Genomic DNA, 23,839 nt, shown 5'->3' on the forward strand with positions numbered 1-23,839 from the left:
CCCTTGTTTGATCTACATGGTCACTGTTTGTAACAGCCAGAAGTGGAATCTATGTAATCTAAACCACTGGCACCACCTTCAAGCCCGACTTTTGGATTGAATTAAGTCAAGCCCTTGATGTTCAAGAGTCCTGCAAAGTGCAGTAGCTATTTCCAACCACTCTATCTCTTGTTTGTGCTGTTCTAGCTTCAAACCACTAGAGAGTTGGCCACCGCTAGATTACGATGTATATTCCCTTTTGAACGGTGGTTTGATGACTGAGGCCACTTACATTTCAAAGTTATGGCACTTGTCCTGAAGAGTCCTGATCTAATCCTGGAGACAGCTGCTCTCTGACCTTGGATGAGTCCTTTCATGACTCTGGACATTGAGACACAAATTATTGGCTTGGTACCACATTGCAGCCCTACAGTGTCAATTACTTCATAGTGTAATCTTGCTCCTTACTGTGGGGGCGTAGGACAGCATTCTGTGTGCTATAGATTGAGATGATCCCAAAATTCTTTACTAGTGATTTAGAGGATTTTCTCGGACATGTGGTTCAGATAAACTGGAAGGATCCAGCGTCGACTTCCAATCTGATATGAATGTAATGTAGTGCTTTTGGTTTACTGTACTTTCTTATTGTAGTGGGTGCTTGTTCTTATAGGTTACTTGTCTTTTAGCTTTTAAAAGGAATGTCAACGCAACGAAGGAAAAAGATGGGAAAAATTACAGGGGAAGAAGATTCACAAAGCGGTGACTGTGATGATGAAGATGAGTGTGAGGACGGATCAGGAAAAAGTGGATTAAGAATAAGGAATCGGCTTCGTTTTATACCAGGTAAGGCGCTTCTGTGGTCACTTACTAAACAAAGTATCGGTTCCCTTATTGACCGTTTTCTGCATATAAACTATATAAAATGTCTCCTATAAAATTGATACTTTTTGTCTTAGTTTAAATTTAGTGTATGTGCCGCATTAAATCACTGAGGTCTTTTTTTCCAGTTAGCCTTTTATGTGTATGTGTTACATAGAACCTCTCAGGGTAATGTACCAAGTGCTCTGTGCCAGAGAAGTGGATTGATTTTTGCCTGTTTTGGCAGCGGCATAGGCCTTTGTGCCAAATTTATGACTAGGGATAAGCAAGCATGAACTTTACAGTTTCGGCGTTTGGGCAGTGGACAAATCCCGTTATGGATTCTGTTATAACCAGACGGATCCGTTATGCTTGGCCATAGACTTGTATTACGACGGATCAAAACGGAATGCCTCTTAAAGGCTTCTGTTTTACATTCCATTATAGAATTCCGTTATATTCCTGTCACGTTCGGGTGTGGGAGGGAAACACCACACCGAATATAGGAGGGAAAGGGGTGAGGGAATAAGGCCTGGAAACTAGGGAAATGAGATGGACACCTCCTAGTAAAACCCTAATCAAAGTCCTGACTAAATACCAGTATGAACAGACCCCGGAGGTAGGTGAGTTCATGCACAGGAATACCTAGTGTCCTAACTCACCCTATAGGACCCTGGTACTAATGTCAGGACTGAGAGAACCTGTTCCTCCAAAAGGAAGGACGACCAGGAGTATCCCTCAGACAAATGACAGGGAAATGCAACACACAAAATAACCCAAACAAAATACAAAAGGGAAAGAAAACACTTAACTTCAAGTGGCTATGGCAGCACCAGGAACTCAGCCGAGATCCACACACCAGCTATCCACAACTCAAACTAAAGCTATAAACCACATAGCATAGTGGGAGAAACAACAATAAATAGAGAAGGTTAAATGACCATAATAGCCACACCTGGGGAAAGAAGGTGTGGCAGGCACCAGAAACAACAGACGTCATTTGATCCAAACAGAAAACATGTCAGATCAAACCATGTGTTGCCAGTCTCACCGATCTCGTGCCACCTGTCGCGGGAACGTCCGTGACAATTCCGTTATAGCGGAATCTATAACGGGATTCCTCCACTGCCCGAACGCCGAACCTATAAAGTTTGGGTTCGCTCATCCCTATTTATGACCTATTTACTCCAGTTTTTATCTGGTTTGCGCCGTACATGGCAGTTTGCATTTACTAAGGGGCAACCAGATGTTTTCTGGGCAGTTACATATTTAGCTAGATTTTTGAATTTTGCAACTTTTTGCAAAAAGTCTCAAAAAGAAAACCGCGTGCCCTCCGGTCTTCCTGGTGGCATACAAACAGATGGACCCATTGTAATAAATATGGTTGTACTTTAGAATGAAAAAGCCATAGGTATTTTGTGCAAAAAAATAAAAATTATTTGCAGCATTGTGTAAATTTGTCACGAAAAATGGCTTCAAACCAAACAGACACTCCCAAATAAAAGCCAAAAAGTTGTCTATTGATACATGACCCCCACTCTATAGAGTGCTGTACCAGCTTTCCAGTAAGGAGGCCTTCACACGTGACAAATTTTGTTGGAGAAATTTCTGCAACTGATAATCGGTTCCATTCATTTGAATGTGGTTGTTTTGGCGGCAAGCGCATGGATTTCTGCAAGCCCCATTCGGGTGTATGGAATTGATTTTCAGTCTCAGGAAATTTCAGCAACAAAATCTACCACGTGTGAAATCACCCTAAAAATATCATTAGTCAGTGGATGCAGAAAGCTTGGAAATCTACCAGTGTAATCCTTTGGCATATAACCGACCATTCTGTAGTTAGGGTACTTTCACACTAGCGTTTTTGTTTTACGGTATTGAGTTCCGTCACAGGGGCTCAATACCGGAAAAAAAAAACTGATCAGTTTTATCCTAATGCATTCTGAATGGAGAAAATTCCGTTCAGGATGCATCAGTTCAGTCCCTCTTACGTTTTTTGGCCGGAGAAAATACTGACTCATCTCACGGACAGGACTCATCTCAGGTTAATTTGCATATGTATCAAATCGTTATTATTTTTTTTACAATAAAAGCACACAGAGCTATGGGGACTGGGTATTGCGGATGTGCTAGCGGCCATCTAGCAACCCATGTCCTCAGCTCTATACCCAAAATCCCGGTGACAGATTCCCTTTAAACAATAGGTCATTTTCTGATGAACAATTCCCTTAAAGTGTTCCCTTCCTTTCAGTACCTTATGTGGAACTGTTCAGTTACTATTCAGATGTAGACAGTAAATGGCACTGAAGTCTTGAGGAAGAAAATATGTACTGTATGGGGAGATTTTATAAAAACTGGTGCAAAGGAAAACTGACCGAATTGCTCATAGCAACCAATTAGATTTTATTTTTCGGAGCTCCTTTGGAAAATGAAAGGCTGAATCAGATTGTCTGCTATGGCTAACTAAACCAGTTTTGGTAAATCTCCCACATTATGTTAAATGATTTGTATGTTGAGTGACTGCGGCTGTTGTAGCTTATATGCCTCAAATGCTGTATGTCGCCAATAGCATAATTGCTACATGAACACTAATGAGTTTAGAAATTCATATAGTTTTCTTGCTTATGATAAAAGCAACTTTGAATGTGGTGATCTTAGGTTTGGCGCTCGGCCCTGGATGTCATGAGAATTGGTCACCACCCTATGGAGTCCAGCTGTTGAAATAAAGACTTACATTACCATGTAAAACTGTTGCAAACACATTTTTTTCTTTTTGACCCCATAACCTTGTTCTTGTTCCTTTCTTAAACACCAGGCTTTACCATATGCGTCTGTCTTTTTAACTTGGGAGCCATAGTCATTTTCTTAAAAACTCTGATTTATCTTCCAGTGTTTTGAGAGTAACCTTTGTGTCCCTCTCCTAATGACATGGGACCACTTAAAGTTGTGATTTAAGCAAACTTGTAAAGTTAAAACCTAAAAGTTTGTAAACGACTATAAACATATGCTACTAAGCAATCGATGCTAAGAAATTCATTATTATGTTACCCTAGTGACATAAAGCATCCCGGGAAATTTTTATGATGAAGTTTTTATTATTTTCAACATCTGTAATGCGTGATTGTGTATTCAAGACAGCTAATCTGATATAAGGAAATCGTGAATGTTACTAAATAAGTAATGTGTTTGTCATTGAATATATAAAACTATTTATTCTAAGTTGACTTTTAAGGTTTACCATAACTTTTTTTTTGCTGGTTGTAAATTTTTGCATGTAATTTAAAGGGGTTGTCTGAGATTTTGATATGGATGACCCATCCTCAGGATAGGTCATCAATATCTGCTCGGTGGGGATCTGACTCCTACTGATCAGCTGTTTGAAGAGGCCATGGCGCTGTGGTGGTGATCACCTCAGCCTCTTTCTAGGCCAATGATGTCATATTCATCAGTCAGATGGCCTAAGGGCAGCTAAATGCCATTCAAGTGAATCGGGCTGAGCTGCAATACCAAGCAAAGCTGCTATCCAATGGCCACAACCACCTCAAACAGCTGATTGGTGGGGTGCCGGGAGTGAGACCCCCCACCAATGAGATACTGATAGCCTATCTTGAGTATAGGTCATCAGTATCAAACGCTTGGACAATCCCTTTAATGACAACTTTTGAAAACCTTTTGGCAAACCAATACAGTACGTGATGCATAATGATGTTCGGCTGACTGCGGTTTCCCCCAAAAATCAGCTGTTACTAGGGGTGCTGGGAGTAGGACATAAGGTCTCCATTTTGATGAGACAACCCCTTTACAGGGTTGGGGGGAATCAGAGGAAGTAGTGGATAATGGACTGCTCCAAAACAACAGGGATCTGCTCACTTGCTGCTGCTGCTGGTGATAATCATGACAGGTTAAGGTTCCAGGCTATGGCACCATCTAGTTCATTCTTGTACTCTTGCCGTTGAAGATTCAGAGCAGTGTACACCAAGAGATTTTGTTGCAGATTTTGCATGAATTCTCTTAGCTAAACCTGAGAATGTATCCAAGAAACAGTTATAAATTTGTCCTAATGACTAGGGCTCCATAGCATTGCTAAGGGTCTGGTCAAACCCACAGAATGAATGTGACTTGCACAGTGATTTTCATATTGAAAAAAAATCCCAAGCAACTTTAAAACCTTTTGCAAGCTTTCAACCAAACAATCGCTTTCGTCTGTTTGCTTCCAGGCCAAAAGATCTTAGTCTTTCTAAGGATGGTTCCTCAGCTGTCCTCATGGCACAGTATGTGATGCTTGGCAATTGCTGTCTTCTTATAGATCTGAAACCTTTTCAATAGCAGTGAGGAATTCCCATTACACATAGCTGGAGAGCCAACAGTAGATATTTTATTATGAATATATTTCAAAGAGTGGAACAAGCTTTTTGGCGTGAACCTGATAGAGTATTGCTTACACATTCTAAGCGCTGCTGTGCTAAGTCAGATAGAAAAGTACATAAAACATTTACATCAGGCGTAGCTGTACCCTAATGTAATAGGTGCGTCTCTAAAATCTGTTACCCACCCAACAGAGAGGTTTAGGATTGTGCTGACTTCAGAGAATTTTTCCTTTCTTGAATTTTCTTTGCTTAGTAACTACTGAACTACAGCCTCTAATAACAGAGAAAGCTGTGCACTTTCTGGAATCACTTTTATTCTACAGATGGGCTGGGTGTTACATTATTTATTATCCTACCCCTTTGCTCCTTGAAGGGCTTTGATGATCTTCTACACCAAGGGCTATGGAATGAAATTCTGCACCATATTAGTGGACAGAGAACAATTGTTGGAATAATACATTTTTTTTTTATCAGGTCGCTTATTGCTCGTCTCTCTAGAGCAATCTTCCGCCTTCTCAAATAATGTAGACCTTGAAGGGTTTAAGCTTGTGTTCTTCTTAACTGCACCTCCTCATAAGATTTGTGCCAAAGATGAATATTAACCATGTAAAAATAAAAATAAAATCAATTTCTGGCAGATATATACACTCACCTAAAGAATTATTAGGAACACCTGTTCTATTTCTCATTATTGCAATTATCTAGTCAACCAATCACATGGCAGTTGCTTCAATGCATTTAGGGGTGTGGTCCTGGTCAAGACAATCTCCTGAACTCCAAACTGAATGTCAGAATGGGAAAGAAAGTTGATTTAAGCAATTTTGAGCGTGGCATGGTTGTTGGTGCCAGATGGGCCGGTCTGAGTATTTCACAATCTGCTCAGTTACTGGGATTTTCACGCACAACCATTTCTAGGGTTTACAAAGAAAGGTGTGAAAAGGGAAAAACATCCAGTATGCGGCAGTCCTGTGGGCGAAAATGCCTTGTGGGTGCTAGAGGTCAGAGGAGAATGGGCAGACTGATTCAAGCTGATAGAAGAGCAACGTTGACTGAAATAACCACTCGTTACAACAGAGGTATGCAGCAAAGCATTTGTGAAGCCACAACACGCACAACCTTGAGGCGGATGGGCTACAACAGCAGAAGACCCCACCGGGTACCACTCATCTCCACTACAAATAGGAAAAAGAGGCTACAATTTGCACAAGCTCACCAAAATTGGACTGTTGAAGACTGGAAAAATGTTGCCTGGTCTGATGAGTCTCGATTTCTGTTGAGACATTCAAATGGTAGAGTCCGAATTTGGCGTAAACAGAATGAGAACATGTATCCATCCTCTGATGGCTACTACCAGCAGGATAATGCACCATGTCACAAAGCTCGAATCATTTCAAATTGGTTTCTTGAACATGACAATGAGTTCACTGTACTAAAATGGCCCCCACAGTCACCAGATCTCAACCCAATAGAGCATCTTTGGGATGTGGTGGAACGGGAGCTTTGTGCCCTGGATGTGCATCCCTCAAATCTCCATCACCTGCAAGATGCTATCCTATCAATATGGGCCAACATTTCTAAAGAATGCTATCAGCACCTTGTTGAATCAATGCCACGTAGAATTAAGGCAGTTCTTAAGGCAAAAGGGGGTCCAACACCGTATTAGTATGGTATTCCTAATAATTCTTTAGGTGAGTGTAAATATATATATATATATATATGTACACACACACACATCTATATACATAATGTTCTAATGTTCTCTCTAGAATAGGGATGCTCAACCTGCGGCCCTCCAGCTGTTGCAAAACTACAACTCCAAGCATGCCCGGACAGCTAGCAGCCTGCAGCAGGGCATGGTGAAAGTTGTAGTTTCACAACAGCTGAAGGGCCCTAGGTTGAGCATCCCTGCTCTAGAACATACCTTCTGAACCCATGGTACATCTAATCCAGGAGGCACACACCATGTCTCTTAGATGTATTCACATTGTCTTTATGCTGTGCATTTCATAGGTACTACATGCTGTATAGTCATCATCATATGATACTTTAATATAATTTCTTTGACTAGCGTGTACTTTGCATAGAAACAATGAGAAAAAATGCTCCAGGTAATTTCAACTACTAATAAAGTATACCCCAAAGATGACTGTACCAAATACAGTGAATATGACGGCTTCACTTTCAGAACCATTTTCTCTACTTGAGTTCTAGTATATGTATACTAAATACTTCATCTACAAGAGAGACAATTATAGGCGCACCAGAGGATAAGTACGTTCAGGTACTCAGTTGTGCAATAGACAGCCAAATGGAGACTCAATGGTTGGGCCAGCCTAGGCACACCACTAGTGAGAGCATATCAATATGTAGTATCACGGGTTCATCTGCAGCCGCTGTAGAGAACTTCCAAAAAGATAATGTCTACTTCCCTGGATAGGAGAAAAATCACATCCACGGTTGGTCCACATTTTTTGGCGCAAAGACAACCACTTGACATCCAAAAGAGTGTGTAAAGATACTTCTTCTTAGTAGTGAATAGCAGATAAAATCCAAGTACAGACATGTTTCAGGGACTTTAGGTCAAACCGTACATACAGTGCAGTATGGACTGTTTGACCTGAAGACGAGAAAGTTACAGTCCCCGAAAGGATTGTTTTCTGCTATTCAGTACAATTTAAATTGTTTTTTAAACACTCTTTTGGATGCCAGTTGGCCTTCTTTGCACTAAGAAGCTGTGGACCATCTGTGTATATGATAATACTTGCTCTTACACTTTTATTAGCTGAAGCTGTAAGCTACATTCCAGTGTTAGGATTATTGTTCTCACCGCCATTAGGCCAGGATTCTAAACAAATAGACATTTTATATTTGGGAATTAATGAAGGAAACCATCCTACAATTTAACCTCCTGATGGTGTCAACTGATTTCCTTTTTTATAAAATAAAAAATGCACAGAATATGTGTTTCTTCTTAGTGAAGCTCCACTTAAAACCAATATACAAATTACTGTGGATTAGACAACATGAAACTCAGAATATGGATAACTAAACAACTGCTCCCTGATAGCAGACAACAAGTTTTCAGAGAAACAAGGCTTGGACATATTGCATTCCATCATTTGTTCTGCCTGGAGATAAGAGGCTTGGACACCAGCTTTCTTTTGAGTATGATGACCTTGAGGCAACAGAAAGCATGAGGATAGTGTACACAGGATGTGTTATAAATGTCTGATAGGTGGGGGTCCCAGAGATGTCTGCCTCTCCCTATCAAATAAACATGCAGGAGGGAGAGAGAGGGAGGAGAAAAAAAAACCCTGTCTCATACCAGGAATCCTGCTCTCTGCATAACTACCCTTTAACAGAACTAAGAAAAGAAACTTTGCTTGGTGGGTACTATTCCTTCTTATGGAGGGCACCAAATATGCACGAGAAGTATCAAATGCCAGTCAACATTCTAGGTTTCTTGGAAAAATGTATAGAAATTAGCACATCTTACATCTGCTGGCATTAGATAGACTTAGAAAAGCTAATTTAAATATCTTTGCCAGAAACCCAGAGGGGGAATTGCCTGACCTGCAATACTCCGCACTCATACTACACATACTAGGTGCTCTCTGTAATGAGAGAGAGTACCCCCCCTCCCCAGACAACACGTATATATTGCTGTAGCATACAACATACTATGTTTCAGTAGCATACTAGTCGCTCTCTCTCTCTGAGTAGTTACCGAGAAAGAGCTGAATTCCTGCTATGAGACAGTTTCTCTAAAAATAGAAGACCAGATACTGTTATCTACCAATTTTCAGGGCCATTAAAGTAACTTTGGTTCAGGTAGAATCGATTTGGAACCAAACTTTTTGAAAAATTAGCTGAACCTGAAATGAATCAAATTTCTAAATGTTCGCCCATCTCTAATTAGTAGTATACTTATCCCCCAAATCATTCTCAATTTTAGGTAGAGAAAAATGTATGTACACCCAAAATTACTGGTGTTATATACACAAATAAGAAATGCAGAAATATCATGTTAAAGATTTCTTCCTGGCAGTCCTTCCAGAACTCCCCCCCCCCCCCCAGTCTTTTAGGATCTCACGCTTGTCAGCACGTTACTTTTCCTATTTGTACAATGAAAGTGAATATGTTACTTCCACAACTTTCTTTTTGGGAGGTAAAGTCTGAAAAAGGGAAAAAAAAATTCTTGAACAATATACGGACATTTTGAACCAAGTCAGACCAGGTGGCATGTGCTAATGGATTGACAAGATAAGCGACTGCAGTAACCTAGTCCCATTGTATTCTAGCAAAAAGGCTCACAAAGACCAGGTTTGTGTACAAGGGAGATAACAATGTGGTCGCTGAGTGATCTGGTATACACATACCTGGGCCTCCCTTTTCAAAGATGAAGAATCTTTTACTAATACTGAGAAACTGGCTGGCTGAATGTTAGCAGTCCAGCAAAGAATTTAGTAATTGCTGCGAGGAATACCTAGAAACATTTATTGAGCTTCACCTCATTCTACTTTCATCTTTGAAGAATATTTCTGGGCATTAAAGCAGATGCTGCTATGACTGGAGAGGAAGACATACATAAAGAGAATTACAATGCCTGGTGAAACCATTGCTCCAGTATTTTTCCATATGTGCTTACAGTGTTTACATGTACACTATTTACAAAAAGTTAGGGGTATTTAGCTTGTGGGTGAAATTGCAGGAGGAACCTAAAATGCACTCTAACCTTTACAGGTGAAATTAATGTGACCTTTTCTAAACTTCTGAATACACATGTCCAACTTTTCAGTGTTTCAGTACTTTTTGCACAACTTGCTGTTCTCTAACAAGGAGTTTAATGGTAAAAATCACAACAGGTGTTTACTGTATTTTTCGCCCCATAAAAAGCATTCCCCCCCCCCCCAAAGTGTGTGTGTGGGAAGGGGGGGGGGGAAATCCCCTGTGTCTTATGGGGCGAATACTAATGAAGCGCTTCCATTATGGAAGCACTTCATTAGTACCGGAGAACCAGGAAGCGGTGAAGGCTCTGTACTCACCACTTCCTGGTCCTCGGCTGTCGGCTGTGCAGGGCTGCCCACAGCGTGAGTCGCTCTGTGACATCATGCTATGCACGCCGGTTCACATAGCACAGCCAACAGCCGGATGAAGAGGATCGCGCGCCGTGAGGAGCGGCAGCGTCCAGGAGCATGCGAGGTAAGTGTTTTTTTATTTTAGAAAACATGAGGCTGCTGGAGGCATAATGGGGGCTTAAAAACTGATAATGAGGGCATAAAAGCTGATAATGGGGGAAGATAATAGGGGCATAAAAGCTGATAATGGGGGCTGATAATGGGGAGGCATAATAGGGGATTAAAAGCTGATAATAAGGGCAAATGGGGGCTGATAATGGGGAGGCATAATTGGGGATTAAAAGATGATAATGGGGGCTAATGGGACTGATAATGGGGGCATAAAATCTAATAATGAGGGCTAATTGGGGCTGAGAGGCATAATAGCTGATAATGGGGCAGAGGCATAATGGGGGCTGAGAGGCATAAGGGCTGATATGGGGCTGATGAGAGGCATGGGGGCTGATATAGGGGCTGATGAGAGGCATGTGGCTTTTATCTGAGGTCTGATTGGGGGTCATTTACATTGGGGTCTGAGCTGAGGTCTGATTGGGGGTTTGATTTAAGGTCTTATTGGGGTCTTATTAACATTGGGGGTCTGATTGGGGCTGTCAGCTGAGGTCTGATTAACATTGGGGGTCTGATTGGAGGTCTGACTTGAGGTGTAATGAATTTTTTTTTTATTATTGTCCCCCTCTAAAACGTAGGTGCGTCTTATAGGCGAGTGCGTCTTATAGGGCATAAAATACGGTAATCCATGAATCGCCCAATAAATTGGTATTTAACCTCTTAACGACCAGCGCCGTACATTTATGGCGCTGGCCCGGTCTTTAAAGATGGCGTACGCTCCTGAGCGCTGTGGGTGCCATAGCCGCAGCTGGCTGCCTGCTTCTTATAGCAGACACCTGTGGCTCATGTCCGCAAATGGCAGTAATGCTGACCACAGCATCTGAGCGCGATCAAAAAGTCATACACACCCCAGAATGGTATCAATGAAAAGTTCAGATCACAAAAAATGAGCCCCCATACAGTTCCGTACACATAATTACAAAAAAAGTTATAGGTGTCAAAATATGGTGACAAAAAACAAAAACAGATTTCTTCCCACAAAAAAAAGCAAGAAAAACTATACATATAAGTTATCGCCGGATTCATACTGACCTGTAGAATAAAAGTAACCGGTCAGTTTTATCGTACATGGAACTTCGTAAATAAAAAAAAACTGTGGTGGAATTGCTTTTTTTTTGCAAATTTCACCCCATTTGGAATTTTTTTCCTTCTTCCCACTACATCATATGCAATATTAAATGGTGGCGTTGGAAAGTACAACTTGTCCCACAGAAATCAAGCCCTCATATGGCTATGTGAACAGACAAATAAAAAAGTTATGGGTCTGGGAAGGCAGGGAGCGCAAAACGAAAACGTGTAAACATTTTGACATCATGAGACCAAGACGACACCTAACAATTGATCAACAGTACTTCACAATTGCGAGGCTTCAAGCAGGATGATCTCAGACAGAAGTGGCCACAGAGTGTACAGTCTCACAGAGTGTCATCAGCAGGTTGCAACAGAGATACAGAGAGACTGGAAGAGTCACAGAAAGGCATAGAAGTGGACGTCCTTTGGCCACATCCCACACTGATGACCGTTTCATTGTGAACAATGCCCTGCAGAACCGGATGATGAATGCAACACATTCAGGCACATTCAAGAGAGGTGAGATGCACCCAAGTGTCATGTCGGACCATTTGAAACTGTTTACATCAGCGTGGTCTGCGTTCTAGATGACCTACAAGGGTACCTGACCACACCACCAGGGACAGGCGTAATCGTCTTGCATGTGGCGGGGAGCATCTACGCTGGATGAGGGACCAGTAGGCCTCATTGCTGTTCGCTGATAAGTCGATTCACGCTGAGCAGAAATGATGACCACCAACGATGTTTGAGACGTCAAGGAGAGCACTATGCATCAGCCATTGTTGTCACCAGACAAGCCTTTGGTGGTGGTGGTGTTACAGTGTAGGGCAGGTGTGTCTAGTCCATGCAGAACTGCCCTACACTTTGTGAATGGTACAGTGACAAGCCCATACTTCTTAAATAACATAATTAATCCAGTCATTGTGCCTCTGCATGAACAACACAGGCCTAATTTCATCTTCATGGACGACAATGCGCCAGCTCATCGAGGTCGCATCATTAGGGAACGGATGCTGGAGACTGGGGTATCTCAAATGGAGTGGCCTGCACTTTCTTCAGACCTGAATCCCACTGAAAATCTATGGGATTAGCTGAGTACCCCAGAACCTCAATAGCCTGAGGACCGCCCTTCAAGAAGAGTGGGATGCCATGCCTTAGCAGACAATAAGTCGACTTGTGAACAGCATGAGACGTCATTGTCAAGCTGTAATTGATGCTCAAGGCCACATGGCAAGTTTTTGAGACATTGACATTTTTTATGGGGGTATATCCTCCACTGGTGTTGGCTTTTGTGTCAATAAATAATTTGAGATGAGGAAATCACCATTACATGCGTCTACTTAAATGTCCTACTTTCATGACATAATGTCACTGTAGCGGGAACTTTTTAAGTTTTCCATAAATTTCACCCGAAAAGTTTGTGGATTTGGAGCAATGGAAATTCATTCTCTGGAGTGATTAATTATCATCTGACACTGTGATGGATAAAGAAACATTTCTTGCATTAGTGTATGGCTTGACCTGCAACATCTGAACCTTACTCATGCCAACCATGCTGTGATGGCTTTGGTGAGTAGGACTCATGCACAGAGTCATATTATGGACTTGGGTCATACAGATACTTGCTATGGATCAGTGCTGTACGTCCATGTGCCCCTAATATTCCCTTGCATTTTTTCAATTTTATACATCAATGCATGTATTTTCACACATGTATTCACAGAGGCACAGTATAGCAACACATGGTGGGCATACAGGTCCATGAAACAGACCCATAGGGATTCTATGTGCCCCTCATATAGGATCTACTGTATGCATTTGGCATCTTGGGTGCATTAACCCTTTGAGTGTTAAAGTATAATTCCTTTTTTTGTTCCCAGCTTCATTAAGCCTGTTGGGAGTTTAGATATGGATGGCAAAATTACGTCAAAGAGCTTAGAAACTGAGCCCAGTGCCAGTCCAAAACCAAGTATGATAATACCAATCTATGGGATAGATGGTCATCTTTTTGAACCAATCCTGGTTTTAGCTTAATTTTTTTTTTTTCAAAAGTATGAAAAAAAACGGATGCAAAACTGCACCGTGTGAACCAAGTCTTGTCTTTTTTAAATTAAGAAGTCTGCAGTACATGTTGGCAGAACATTTGCATTCCTTGAAATGACTTGGTTCCCAAGTATTACGGAAATTTAATAGTTTATTACATTTGTCATATAGACGCATTTTATGCCTTATTAAAGTTTATAGAGCAATATTAACCTCTGCTTTGTCCTGCACCATGAGTAAACACTGATGTCGTAGGGACTCCAAATCTTAATAAACTGTCTCTTGTTATCCCTTTGAATAGTAACATATGCTCTCAATTACTGCTTTCAATAACAATGTGACTAGGCGTGATTTCTCAGTAAAGGAATGTACTGTCTGTTTTCCAGCACACTGTTCTTAAAGCAAACAACTTGTGCATAGAATGGCTCCTTTCTGCCCTACTAAGCAGCAAAAAATTCTTCTATGGGACTCATTGGTGATGGTCTCATATAATGACTTTACTTTCTATTGATATATATTTTTAGAACTACTTCCATATTAATGGAGCTTTCAAACTTTTTGTAACTGACGACCTATCCTCAAAATAGGTAATCAGTATCTGGTGGGGTCAACACCTGGAACCCCCGCTGATCTGTTTGTGGAAGCCACAGCGCTCACCAGAGTGCCGGTGAGCGATTTGACCTCTTCACAGCTTACTATGTACAGCGCCATACATTGTATAGTGCCTGTGTTTGGTATCGCAGTTCAGCGCAATTCACTTAAATGGGACTGAGCTGCCTTCAGGCCATGTGATCCATGAACGTGACATCACTAGCCTAGGAAAATCTGTGAGAAGGCCGCGGAGCTCCTGTGAGTGACGTGGCCTTCTCAAACAGCTGATCGGCGGGGGTCTCATTTGTTGGACCCTCACCAATCAGATACTGAAGATCTATTCAAAGGAAAAAACCTTTAATGATAGACCATGCATTGCGTGAACCCTTCTTATTGCCCATTTAATTTTATTATATCTTTGAAAGGAAAATGTCAAAACTTTCAAGTAACTCTTTAGCCTTCCTTTGGGTTGCAATGGATTCTTTGGATGGATTTGTCTTGGTTAGAATATGTATTAACACATTTGTGGTACTGAATTGTGTGCACAGAGAACAAGAGGGATGAATATTAGGGTTTAGGTTATGATGTAGGTACATACCCATTGGGGTAACATCATGTTCTAACCCTAAATCCTCAAAATTAAACTAAATTCTACTACCTAATAATAATAATATAATTTGGACAGGTTACTCGTTAGCTGAAGCGCATATTACACAAGTTGATTTTTCTGTTCATTCTATGTGCTCTTTCTGACCCAAAAACCTAATGGGAACAAGTAAACATGTGTATGTCCTTAATTCACACAAGCAAACCACAAACAGTCCCTACTAGTTGCCAGACATAATGCTTACCATGAGGAACTTTTGAAATGTATATGGTATTGCCTTTGACTGTATTAGGGAAACATTCAGCAGTAAAAGAAATGCAACAAATGAGCTGGTAGATCACCCCTGTGAGGTTTTTTAATCAGTTTAGTATATATATATATATATATATATATATATATATATATAATCACCGTATAGACAAAAATATTGCTACACCTACAGGAGCTTTTATGGCATCCCATTCTAAATCTATAGGCATTAGTATGGAGTTGTTCCTTTGGAGCTAAAACAGCTTCCACTCTTCTGGGAAGGCTTTCTACAAGATTTTGGTGTGCGTCTGTGAGAATTTTTGTCCATTTATCCAGAAAAGCATTTCTGAGGTCAGACACTGATCTTGGATGAGAGGGCCTGGCTCGCAATCTCTGTTCTAGTTCATTTCAATGGTGTTGGGTGGGGTTGAGGTCAGGGCTCTCTGCGGGGGCCAGTCATGTTCTTCCACACCAGACTTACCCATCCATGCCTCTATAGACCTTACTTTGTGCACTAAGGCACAGTCATGATGGAACAGAAAAACGCCTTTCCCAAACTGTTCCCACAATGTTGGAGGCATACAGGTGTCCAAAATGTCTTAGCATGCTAAAGTATTAAAATTTGTCTTTTATGGCGCTAAGAAATTTAGGTCAACTCCTGAAAAACACCCCATAGCATTATCCCACCTCCACCTAACTACATTTTGCACAATGCAGTCGGGGCAAGTAACATTCTACCGGCATTCGCCAAACCCAGATGGAGAAGCGTGACCAGTAGACCCAACTCCCGGCCTGATTCCAAAGCGTTATATCTAAGGATGTATGTCGGATAGCACTGCGATCCATGTCTTGTTTTAAAGCTTAGATTCTGAACTTTAAACTTAACCTCATATATGTACAGTACAAAACAGCCTGAGATATAGCCATTAGTAACAAGTAGGTATCTCATTCATTGGCTACTGAAAATTACTTAACACCTTTATGTGCCAGTAAAAATTAAATACCAGCACTGGCCTTCTGCTGGTAATACCAGCTAGGCTGATGGTTTACCAGCCAGGCAGCAAACCTAGTGGCAGCCAATCCATCTCTTCCCCCATCTCCAACAACTAGGCTTTATTCTGGGTCCTAGATGTAACACAAACCTCAGAGAAATACCCCTTTCTCTGCTGTATGTATATCAACTCTGTATGTATGTATACTCCACTATATGTATATACAGGTGAAACTTGAAAAATTAGAATATCGTGCAAAAGTCCATTTATTTCAGTAATGCAAATTAAAAGGAATTGCATTAATGCAGCTTAAAATTAGAATTTTGTGAAAAGGTTCAATATTCTAGGCTCAAAGTGTCACACTCTAGTCAGCTAATTAATCCATACCCCCTGAGCAAAGAGTACCTGAGATTGTGACTTTGGGGTTTCACCTTTTAAGTTGCATTACTGAAATAAATGAACTTTGCACAATATTCTAATTTTTCGGGTTTCACCTGTATGCTAATACTTTTTCAAAGATCAAATAAGCCAACAGTCTTCACTCTTCACCCTTACAGAAAAAACATTTTGGATGGCACATACTGCAAACAGACTGCAGAAAAACCTCACTGCTTGCATGACTAGCTCTTCATGAATGTGTTAGTCGGTATTATAGTGTATGTATGAATATGTAATTTTTTCTTAAATCAACATCTCCATATGTATGGCAGCAATTCCATTCCATGTTTGTTGAATTTCATCACAGGCACACCTCATTCTACTTACTGAGGTGCTAACTGGGTGATCACCTAAACCAAATCTTATTTAATGAGCAATAGTATAAAAACCACTCAGGTGGTCATCACTATTCCATTGTTATAGTACCAGTTTTATGACAAAAGCAGTGCTAGTAGTACCCGAAAAGTAAGTGTAATAAAAAATAACTACAGACCATGCCAAATGATTTGAAGAGAAAGAGGATAAGAAGGGTTTAATTCTAGCTTTACTGGCAGAAGGATACGTGACAGTATGGATGATTCCATCCTTAAAATTTCTAAGACAGCGGTTCATAAGAAAAAGGTCAAGCAACAAGCATTGGGGACAACAAAGCTACAGACTGGTACAGGGTGGAAATGACTCTGCACTAAGCGTGATGACTGCCACCTCATTTTAATCTCACTTAACAATGGTATGATCACATCAAGTGACTTACAAAAAAATGGTAAGCAGAAGCTGTGGTGAAATGCACAGTGAGGAAAGTCAGAAACAGGCTTCGAGAGGCAGGGCTGAAGTTGTAAAAATATAGAAAAAGAAAGCCCTTCATCAATGAGAAGCAAAGAAGAGCCAGGCTGAAGTTTGCAAAAGACCATAAGGATTGGACCGTAGAGGACTGTAGTCATTTTCTCTGATGAATCCAATTTTTAGCTTTGCCCAACACCTGGTCATGTAATGGTTAGAAGGAGACCTGGAGAGGCCTACAAGCCACAGTGTCTCACACCTTCTGTGAAATTTAGTGCAGGATAGGTGATGGGTCACGTGGGGGTGTTCCAGCAAGGCTGGAATTGGGCATATTAGTCTTTGTGAAGGACATATGAATCAAGCCACATATCAGGTTTTCCTGGAAGAAAACTTGCTTCTTTCTGCCCTGACAGTGTTCCCAAACTCTGAAGATTTTTTTTTTTCCAGCAAGACAAATGCCCCATGTCACACAGCCAGGTTGATCAAGGTGTGGATGTAGAACCACCAGATGAAAATGCGGACTTGACCAGCCCAATTTCCAGACTTGAACCCCAATGACCCCTGGAATGTGATCAAGAGGAAGATGGATGGTCACAAGCCATCAAACAAAACCAGATTTGTATTTATGTACCAGGAGTGGCAAAAAGTTACTCAACAGCAATGTGAAAGGCTGGTGGAAAGCATGCCAAGACGTATAAAAGACATGATAAAAATCAAGGTTATTCCACAAAATATTGATTTCTGGACTCCATCTAAGGTGAAATATTAGTACTGTGTTTAAAAATTAATATGAACTTGCTTTCTAAGCTTTGAGGTCTAATATTACTGTAACTGTTTTGTTATTTTGACCAGTTGTCATTTAAAAAAAAAAAAAATGCTCTAAAATTCAATATTTCTATCTGGAATTTGGGAGAAATGTCATTAGTTTATAGAATAAAACAAAACTGCTTATTATAGTCAAACACATCAGCTGACATGTGCACTCGCTTAATTAGGTTGCACCTCTGGAAAAATTTTGCAAAGGTGAACAGCGTGTGCACAGATGACAGTACCCATAAATGTTCTAACCACAGCAATTTCTACACAAATGTGCCATAGTGCCCAAATTATGGTCATAATTGCCCTATAAAAGTATTACTGATGGTACCATCATACTAATGCCCGCACAAGTTTGCCATAGTCCCAGCCTTAACATGTATCTACAACATGTCTAGCACACATGTAAGCTCCCTCCTTTACTGTAATGTGCTGTTTCCTCCTCCACAGTAGCCTAATTATATCTGCTTGTACATAATTTCTGTTCTTGGAATGAGGAATATTTATGCTCTAATTGTGAGGGATCGGCACAGCATCAATGACGTCTACCATGTATTGCTTCTGCTCAGACAGAGATGTTGATCCCTTAAAGATCAGGATGGTAGCTCCATCCCTGGTCTACACCACTAATGTGTTTCAGAAGATTGCAGGGATTGCTAGTGATCATTTTTCAATCAACCTTTCTAGCCTACTGGAAAATTACCTCCTGACTTTGATAATCATTGTTACACAAGAAAATAATTTAGAACTAAAACACTCCACGATCAGGGATCCCAGCCAAAAAAATTAATTTACAGATGATTAGTATACAAATAACCACAATGAAGCAAAAGAGCTCTTAACATCCTCATATTATCCAATGTATAAACAGTAAGGAAATAAACCTACAGTAATAGGATATAAAAATTAGGAATTTTTTTTAAGGATATAATTTAAAAGGGTTTTCTGGGTTCAAGATATCAATGGCCCACAGGCTATCAGTATCAAATTAATAGGGTTACAAATTTAGGCACCCCCACCTGTTAGCTATTGGAAGGGACCATCAATGTGCATAGGCCGTCGATATCCTGAACCCAGAAAACCCCAATAATTTGCTACTCCAACATACCTCCCTGTGACTGAGAATGTAGACATCTACGGATGGAGTAGTTGCCAGTTAGTTAAAAAATACTCTGATTGCAGTTTTTAGACATGTTAATAAAATGCTTCATTCATACTATTATAGTAAGGATATATGTTGTAACTCCTTAAAGCCTGTCCAAATTTTTTTTAAAAATAGTTTTTAAAAGAAGCACAGCCATTATGCAATCAGAACTGTGAAGGAATAAGTCTTTTTAGGCTTCCCTAATGTCTCTTTCAGCCATATTATTCCCTGTTTCAGATGCACAGCTAGATGTATTTCACTCAGAAGCAGGGGACGTATCCCTTCTGTCAAATCTGCCAGCACTGTAGTGCTGTAACGTCCTATTCCTTACTTCACACTATGTTTATTTTTAACTCCAGAGCTCACAGATAGGTAGGGGAAATCACACCTACAGAAAGCTAGGAGGCTTCTGTGAAGCAGTTCTTATCAGGCTCAGGATCTCAGCTAGCTCTGATACTCCCTCACTTCCTCTCAGCCGTCTTCTGAGTCTCTGTTACCAGGGACGGATCTTGCCTGATAACAGGTATTGGAAGTGAGACCCCTAGTGGCCATGACTTTTTAAAATAAAGTTATTTAGAAATTTGCAGTTACACCATTCTCTATTAAATTAAATTGTGTGAAAGTACAGTGACTATTTAAGGCTACTTTCACTCTAGCGTTTTTGCTGGATTCGGCAGGGTTCAGCAAAAACACTTCCGTTACTGATAATACAACCATCTGCATCCGTTATGAACGGATCCGGTTGTATTATCTTTAACATATCCATTATGACGGATCCGTTATGAACCCTATTGAAAGTCAATGGGGGGGCGGATCAGTTTTCTATTGTGTCTACATCCCAGGACGGAAAGCAAATCACAGCATGCTGCAGTTTGCTCTCCAGTATGAGAACGGAATGCATTTTGGAGCATTCTGTTCTGTTCAGTTACGTTTTGTCCCCATTGACAATGAATGGGGACAAAACGGAAGCGCTAGTTAACGCTAATATTAACGATAGTGTGAAAGTAGCCTAAAGAGGACCTGGCACCATGCTTGACATTTCTTTTTTTAGTATATATATAATATTTTTTCCATTATAATATATACTGTATATATTATTTTTTTCTCCATGTAACTACAAACCCAGTGAATGTTTAATCAAAACTCCATGTTGTGCCATTCCTCTGTTATTCCTCCAACAAGTTCATGAAGAAATTGACAACTGGGCTTGGCCATTCCCTAATGAAAGGGGTGTGTTCCTACAGCCAACACCGATTGAACGGTGTCAGAGTGTGAAGGGACACACACAAAACTGGTAACACCCAGTTGTCAACGTATTCATAAATTCTGGGAAGAATAACATAGGAACAACACTATGATGCTCCAGCATTATTATTTTTAGGAAAATACAAATAGTTACTAAAAAAGACATGTTTGGGGAGCTGACAGGTCCTTTATAAATGTCTGTTTAAGTGAGTAATTGCATTCCCCATGTAATAATAATTCTGTAACATTTATTATTACACGGGGAATGCATGTAGCTATTAAAACAGATATGACCGGAGAGTGGACAGCTCCTCTTTAAATTGCACAACAAGGTGGCAGTGGCCAAGAATACGGCAGCATAATGTCTCAGATGATTCAACCCTATAATCTCTTCATAACCACTAACCATTGGAGCAGGAGCAGCCTTGTTGAATGTCCTGACTGTGTGTTCCTCTAGTCTTAAATTACAACCTCCCCAGGAAAAATAACATTATATATAGCTTGTCCTGTAAATATAGAAATCTCCGGTTTTGGTTTATTTTAAGAAAACAATGTTAGAGACCAGAAATATTTATCAACCCCTAAGATTATTCCGATTGGACTACAATTCAGCAATTTAAAGGATTAATATATATTTAATGCAACTGCAGCTGATGGGTTTTCATTTCGTCCTTATGTACACATTATTATATAGCAGTTGAGGCTGACGAGACCTGATCGAAATACTTACCAGAGATCTAATTATTCACGGTTTCTAGTACATCTCATGAATTAGTCTAAATAGAAATGGAAATCGGTGGGATCTCAACGTTCAGGTTGAACCGGCTAACCTTGGTTTAACGCAAAAGGCAAACAGTACAAATAATACAAAGCACATCATGTACTGTAATTGTAAAATGGGTGGGCCTGAGATGCAATACATAGTGCATGTATGATTGTGACACTTGAAAACAGACTATTTTCTAACATCATACAACCCTTTAAAGGGCATCTGTCATCAGATTTGTAACTATGTGCACTTGGCAGCTGAAGGCATCTGTGTTGGTCCCATGTTCATATGTGCCCGCATTGCTGAGAAAAATGATGCCTGCAGTACTTCTATCTGCCAAAAAGCACATGCTCCCTCCGGCTCTTAAAGGGGCTGGTGCGCATTCTACTCTGCCCAACCTATGGCTAGTCTTAGCCTGCATGTGCAATAGTTATTGTAGCCTGCTAGTCCCTGCAAAGATGCACTATATTCTGTTCTGACTTCCCATTCTCGACTTTTGCCTGTTTACCGGATTTGACCCTGATGACAGGTTCCCCTGCAGTGGAGTCCATATTCCTATACAGGGGTTAAAGGGTACAGACTGGTGGGCCACTCAGATACTGCTCTTAGAAGTAGCCCCAAGTCAAATCTGTTAAGTGAAAGTTGACATGTACTCACTGTAGCCAATTACTGCAAACTGCAGTGATGCCAATAAGTATGGCACAAGACTGTTGCAGGCATTGCTAGTGTGATCTTAACAGATTGCTCTTTATTCAGTGTTGATAGGGTTAATGACACTTCCCTTTTCTCAGCTGTTGCTCAGTGGTCATCACTTCTACCCTTTATAATCTCACCCCACCCTTCTGACTATGAGGTTGATAGCTTCATTTGGGTTTGGCTGAGCTGGTGTGAGATCCGAGCTGGTGTTCCTGTTCTTCCATCTCTACAGAAGTTAAGTGTTGCGTTTGTTTGTATTTGTTATATTCCCTGTTGTTGTATCTGGGCCTGAGACAGAGACTTCCATTCGTCCATCTGGGGAGGAATGGGTTGTCTCTGGTCCTATACTTATTCCAGGGCATTATAGGGAAATCAGGGCCTAGGTATCCTGCTTATGAATATTCCTACCTTCAAGGTCTATTCATATTGATAGTCAGGGCCCAGATTAGGGTTGTCTAGGAGGTGACCTGTTTCTTTCCTAGTTTCCAGGCCCATTTACTGTTCCCCTTCCCGCCTGTGTTCAGTGTGGAGCTTCCCCCCCCTCCACACTAATCGGGACACAAGAGGGGACCAGAACCCTAGCATAGGGGTTTACAGGTTTTATATTGTCTTATTGTTGTCTTATTCAGCATATTCAGCAGCCACATTTATTTTCTTTAAACAGTTGAACAACCCCTTTTACAAACATGTATATGAAGATCACCTGTTTGATATAATTGGTTAATCATACATCAGACTATAATACTACAAAATCCCTGAATTTGTGCGGGAGCAGCAGGACATGCTAGCAGAATGCTTGGGTGTATAGGGAGAGGCATTACTAGTAGAAAGAGGGAGGTGCTCATGCCGCTCTACAGAGCACTAGTGAGACCTCATTTGGAGTATTGTGCTCAGTACTGGAGACCATATCTCCAGAAGGATATTGATACTTTGGAGAGAGTTCAGAGAAGAGCTAGTAAACTGGTACATGGATTGCAGAATAAAACTTACCAGGAAAGATTAAAGGACCTTAACATGTATAGCTTGGAAGAAAGAAGAGACAGAGGGGATATGATAGAAACTTTTAAATACATAAAGGGAATCAACAAGGTAAAAGAGGAGAGAATATTTAAAAGAAGAAAAACTGCTACAAGAGGACATAGTTTTAAATTAGAGGGGCAAAGGTTTAAAAGTAATATCAGGAAGTATTACTTTACTGAGAGAGTAGTGGATGCATGGAATAGCCTTCCTGCAGAAGTGGTAGCTGCAAATACAGTGAAGGAGTTTAAGCATGCATGGGATAGGCATAAGGCCATCCTTCATATAAGATAGGGCCAGGGGCTATCCATAGTACTCAGTATATTGGGCAGACTAGATGGGCCAAATGGTTCTTATCTGCCGACACATTCTATGTTTCTATGCCTCAAACCCAGGAGGAGTGAAAGATGAGAGTGGTGGTGGCTCTGGCTGTAACAGTTAATCACAGTAGCAAACCTCACAAGGATGCTCCCTAGGACCAGAGCAGTAGGAGGGCACACCCTTTCTTTCCTCAGGGCACACCTTGATGTAGGGGCTCCTGACTGATGGTATTTGGGATGCCCTTGATGGTATAGGTTTGGTGCAGGTGCAAGGCAGGAGGTGTAGACATATGGTGCAGGAGTCAGTAACCAGGCCAGATGTAGAAAATAAACATCTCTCTTTACTAAAGTTCAGAATGGGAGTTGTAGTACATACAAAAGTATCAAAACACTGTTCAAACAATTAACAGTGCAAATCTCCCCACATAATAGTGTATTGATTTGAGTAAGGATGGGGAACGTAGTACTCTTTCCTCTCCAAGTCGCTCGCTCTCTCTGTGTAAAATCTATGGCTGTTAATATTACTTTTGCCAGGGTTAAGATACGATTGTCCAGGTCGTGTCCAAGTGTGAAAGGTCAATGTCCCACTCACAGCATTACAGTCAGTAGCT

At 40.8% G+C, this 23,839-nt stretch overlaps 1 protein-coding gene across 1 annotated transcript in view; it reads left to right on the forward strand.

Annotated features, from left to right (window-relative positions):
* The window catches only part of GPC3 (glypican 3), a 712,927-nt gene that overhangs the window by 546,804 nt on the left and 142,284 nt on the right, over positions 1-23,839 (forward strand). Inside the window, exon 7 of the mRNA XM_040442690.1 lies at positions 666-822. Coding sequence (XP_040298624.1) covers positions 666-822 — 157 coding nt within the window. The remainder of the gene's footprint in view (positions 1-665; positions 823-23,839) is intronic.

This window comes from Bufo bufo, chromosome 8 (genome assembly GCF_905171765.1).
Source record: "Bufo bufo chromosome 8, aBufBuf1.1, whole genome shotgun sequence".
Classification (NCBI taxonomy): Eukaryota; Metazoa; Chordata; class Amphibia; order Anura; family Bufonidae; genus Bufo; species Bufo bufo.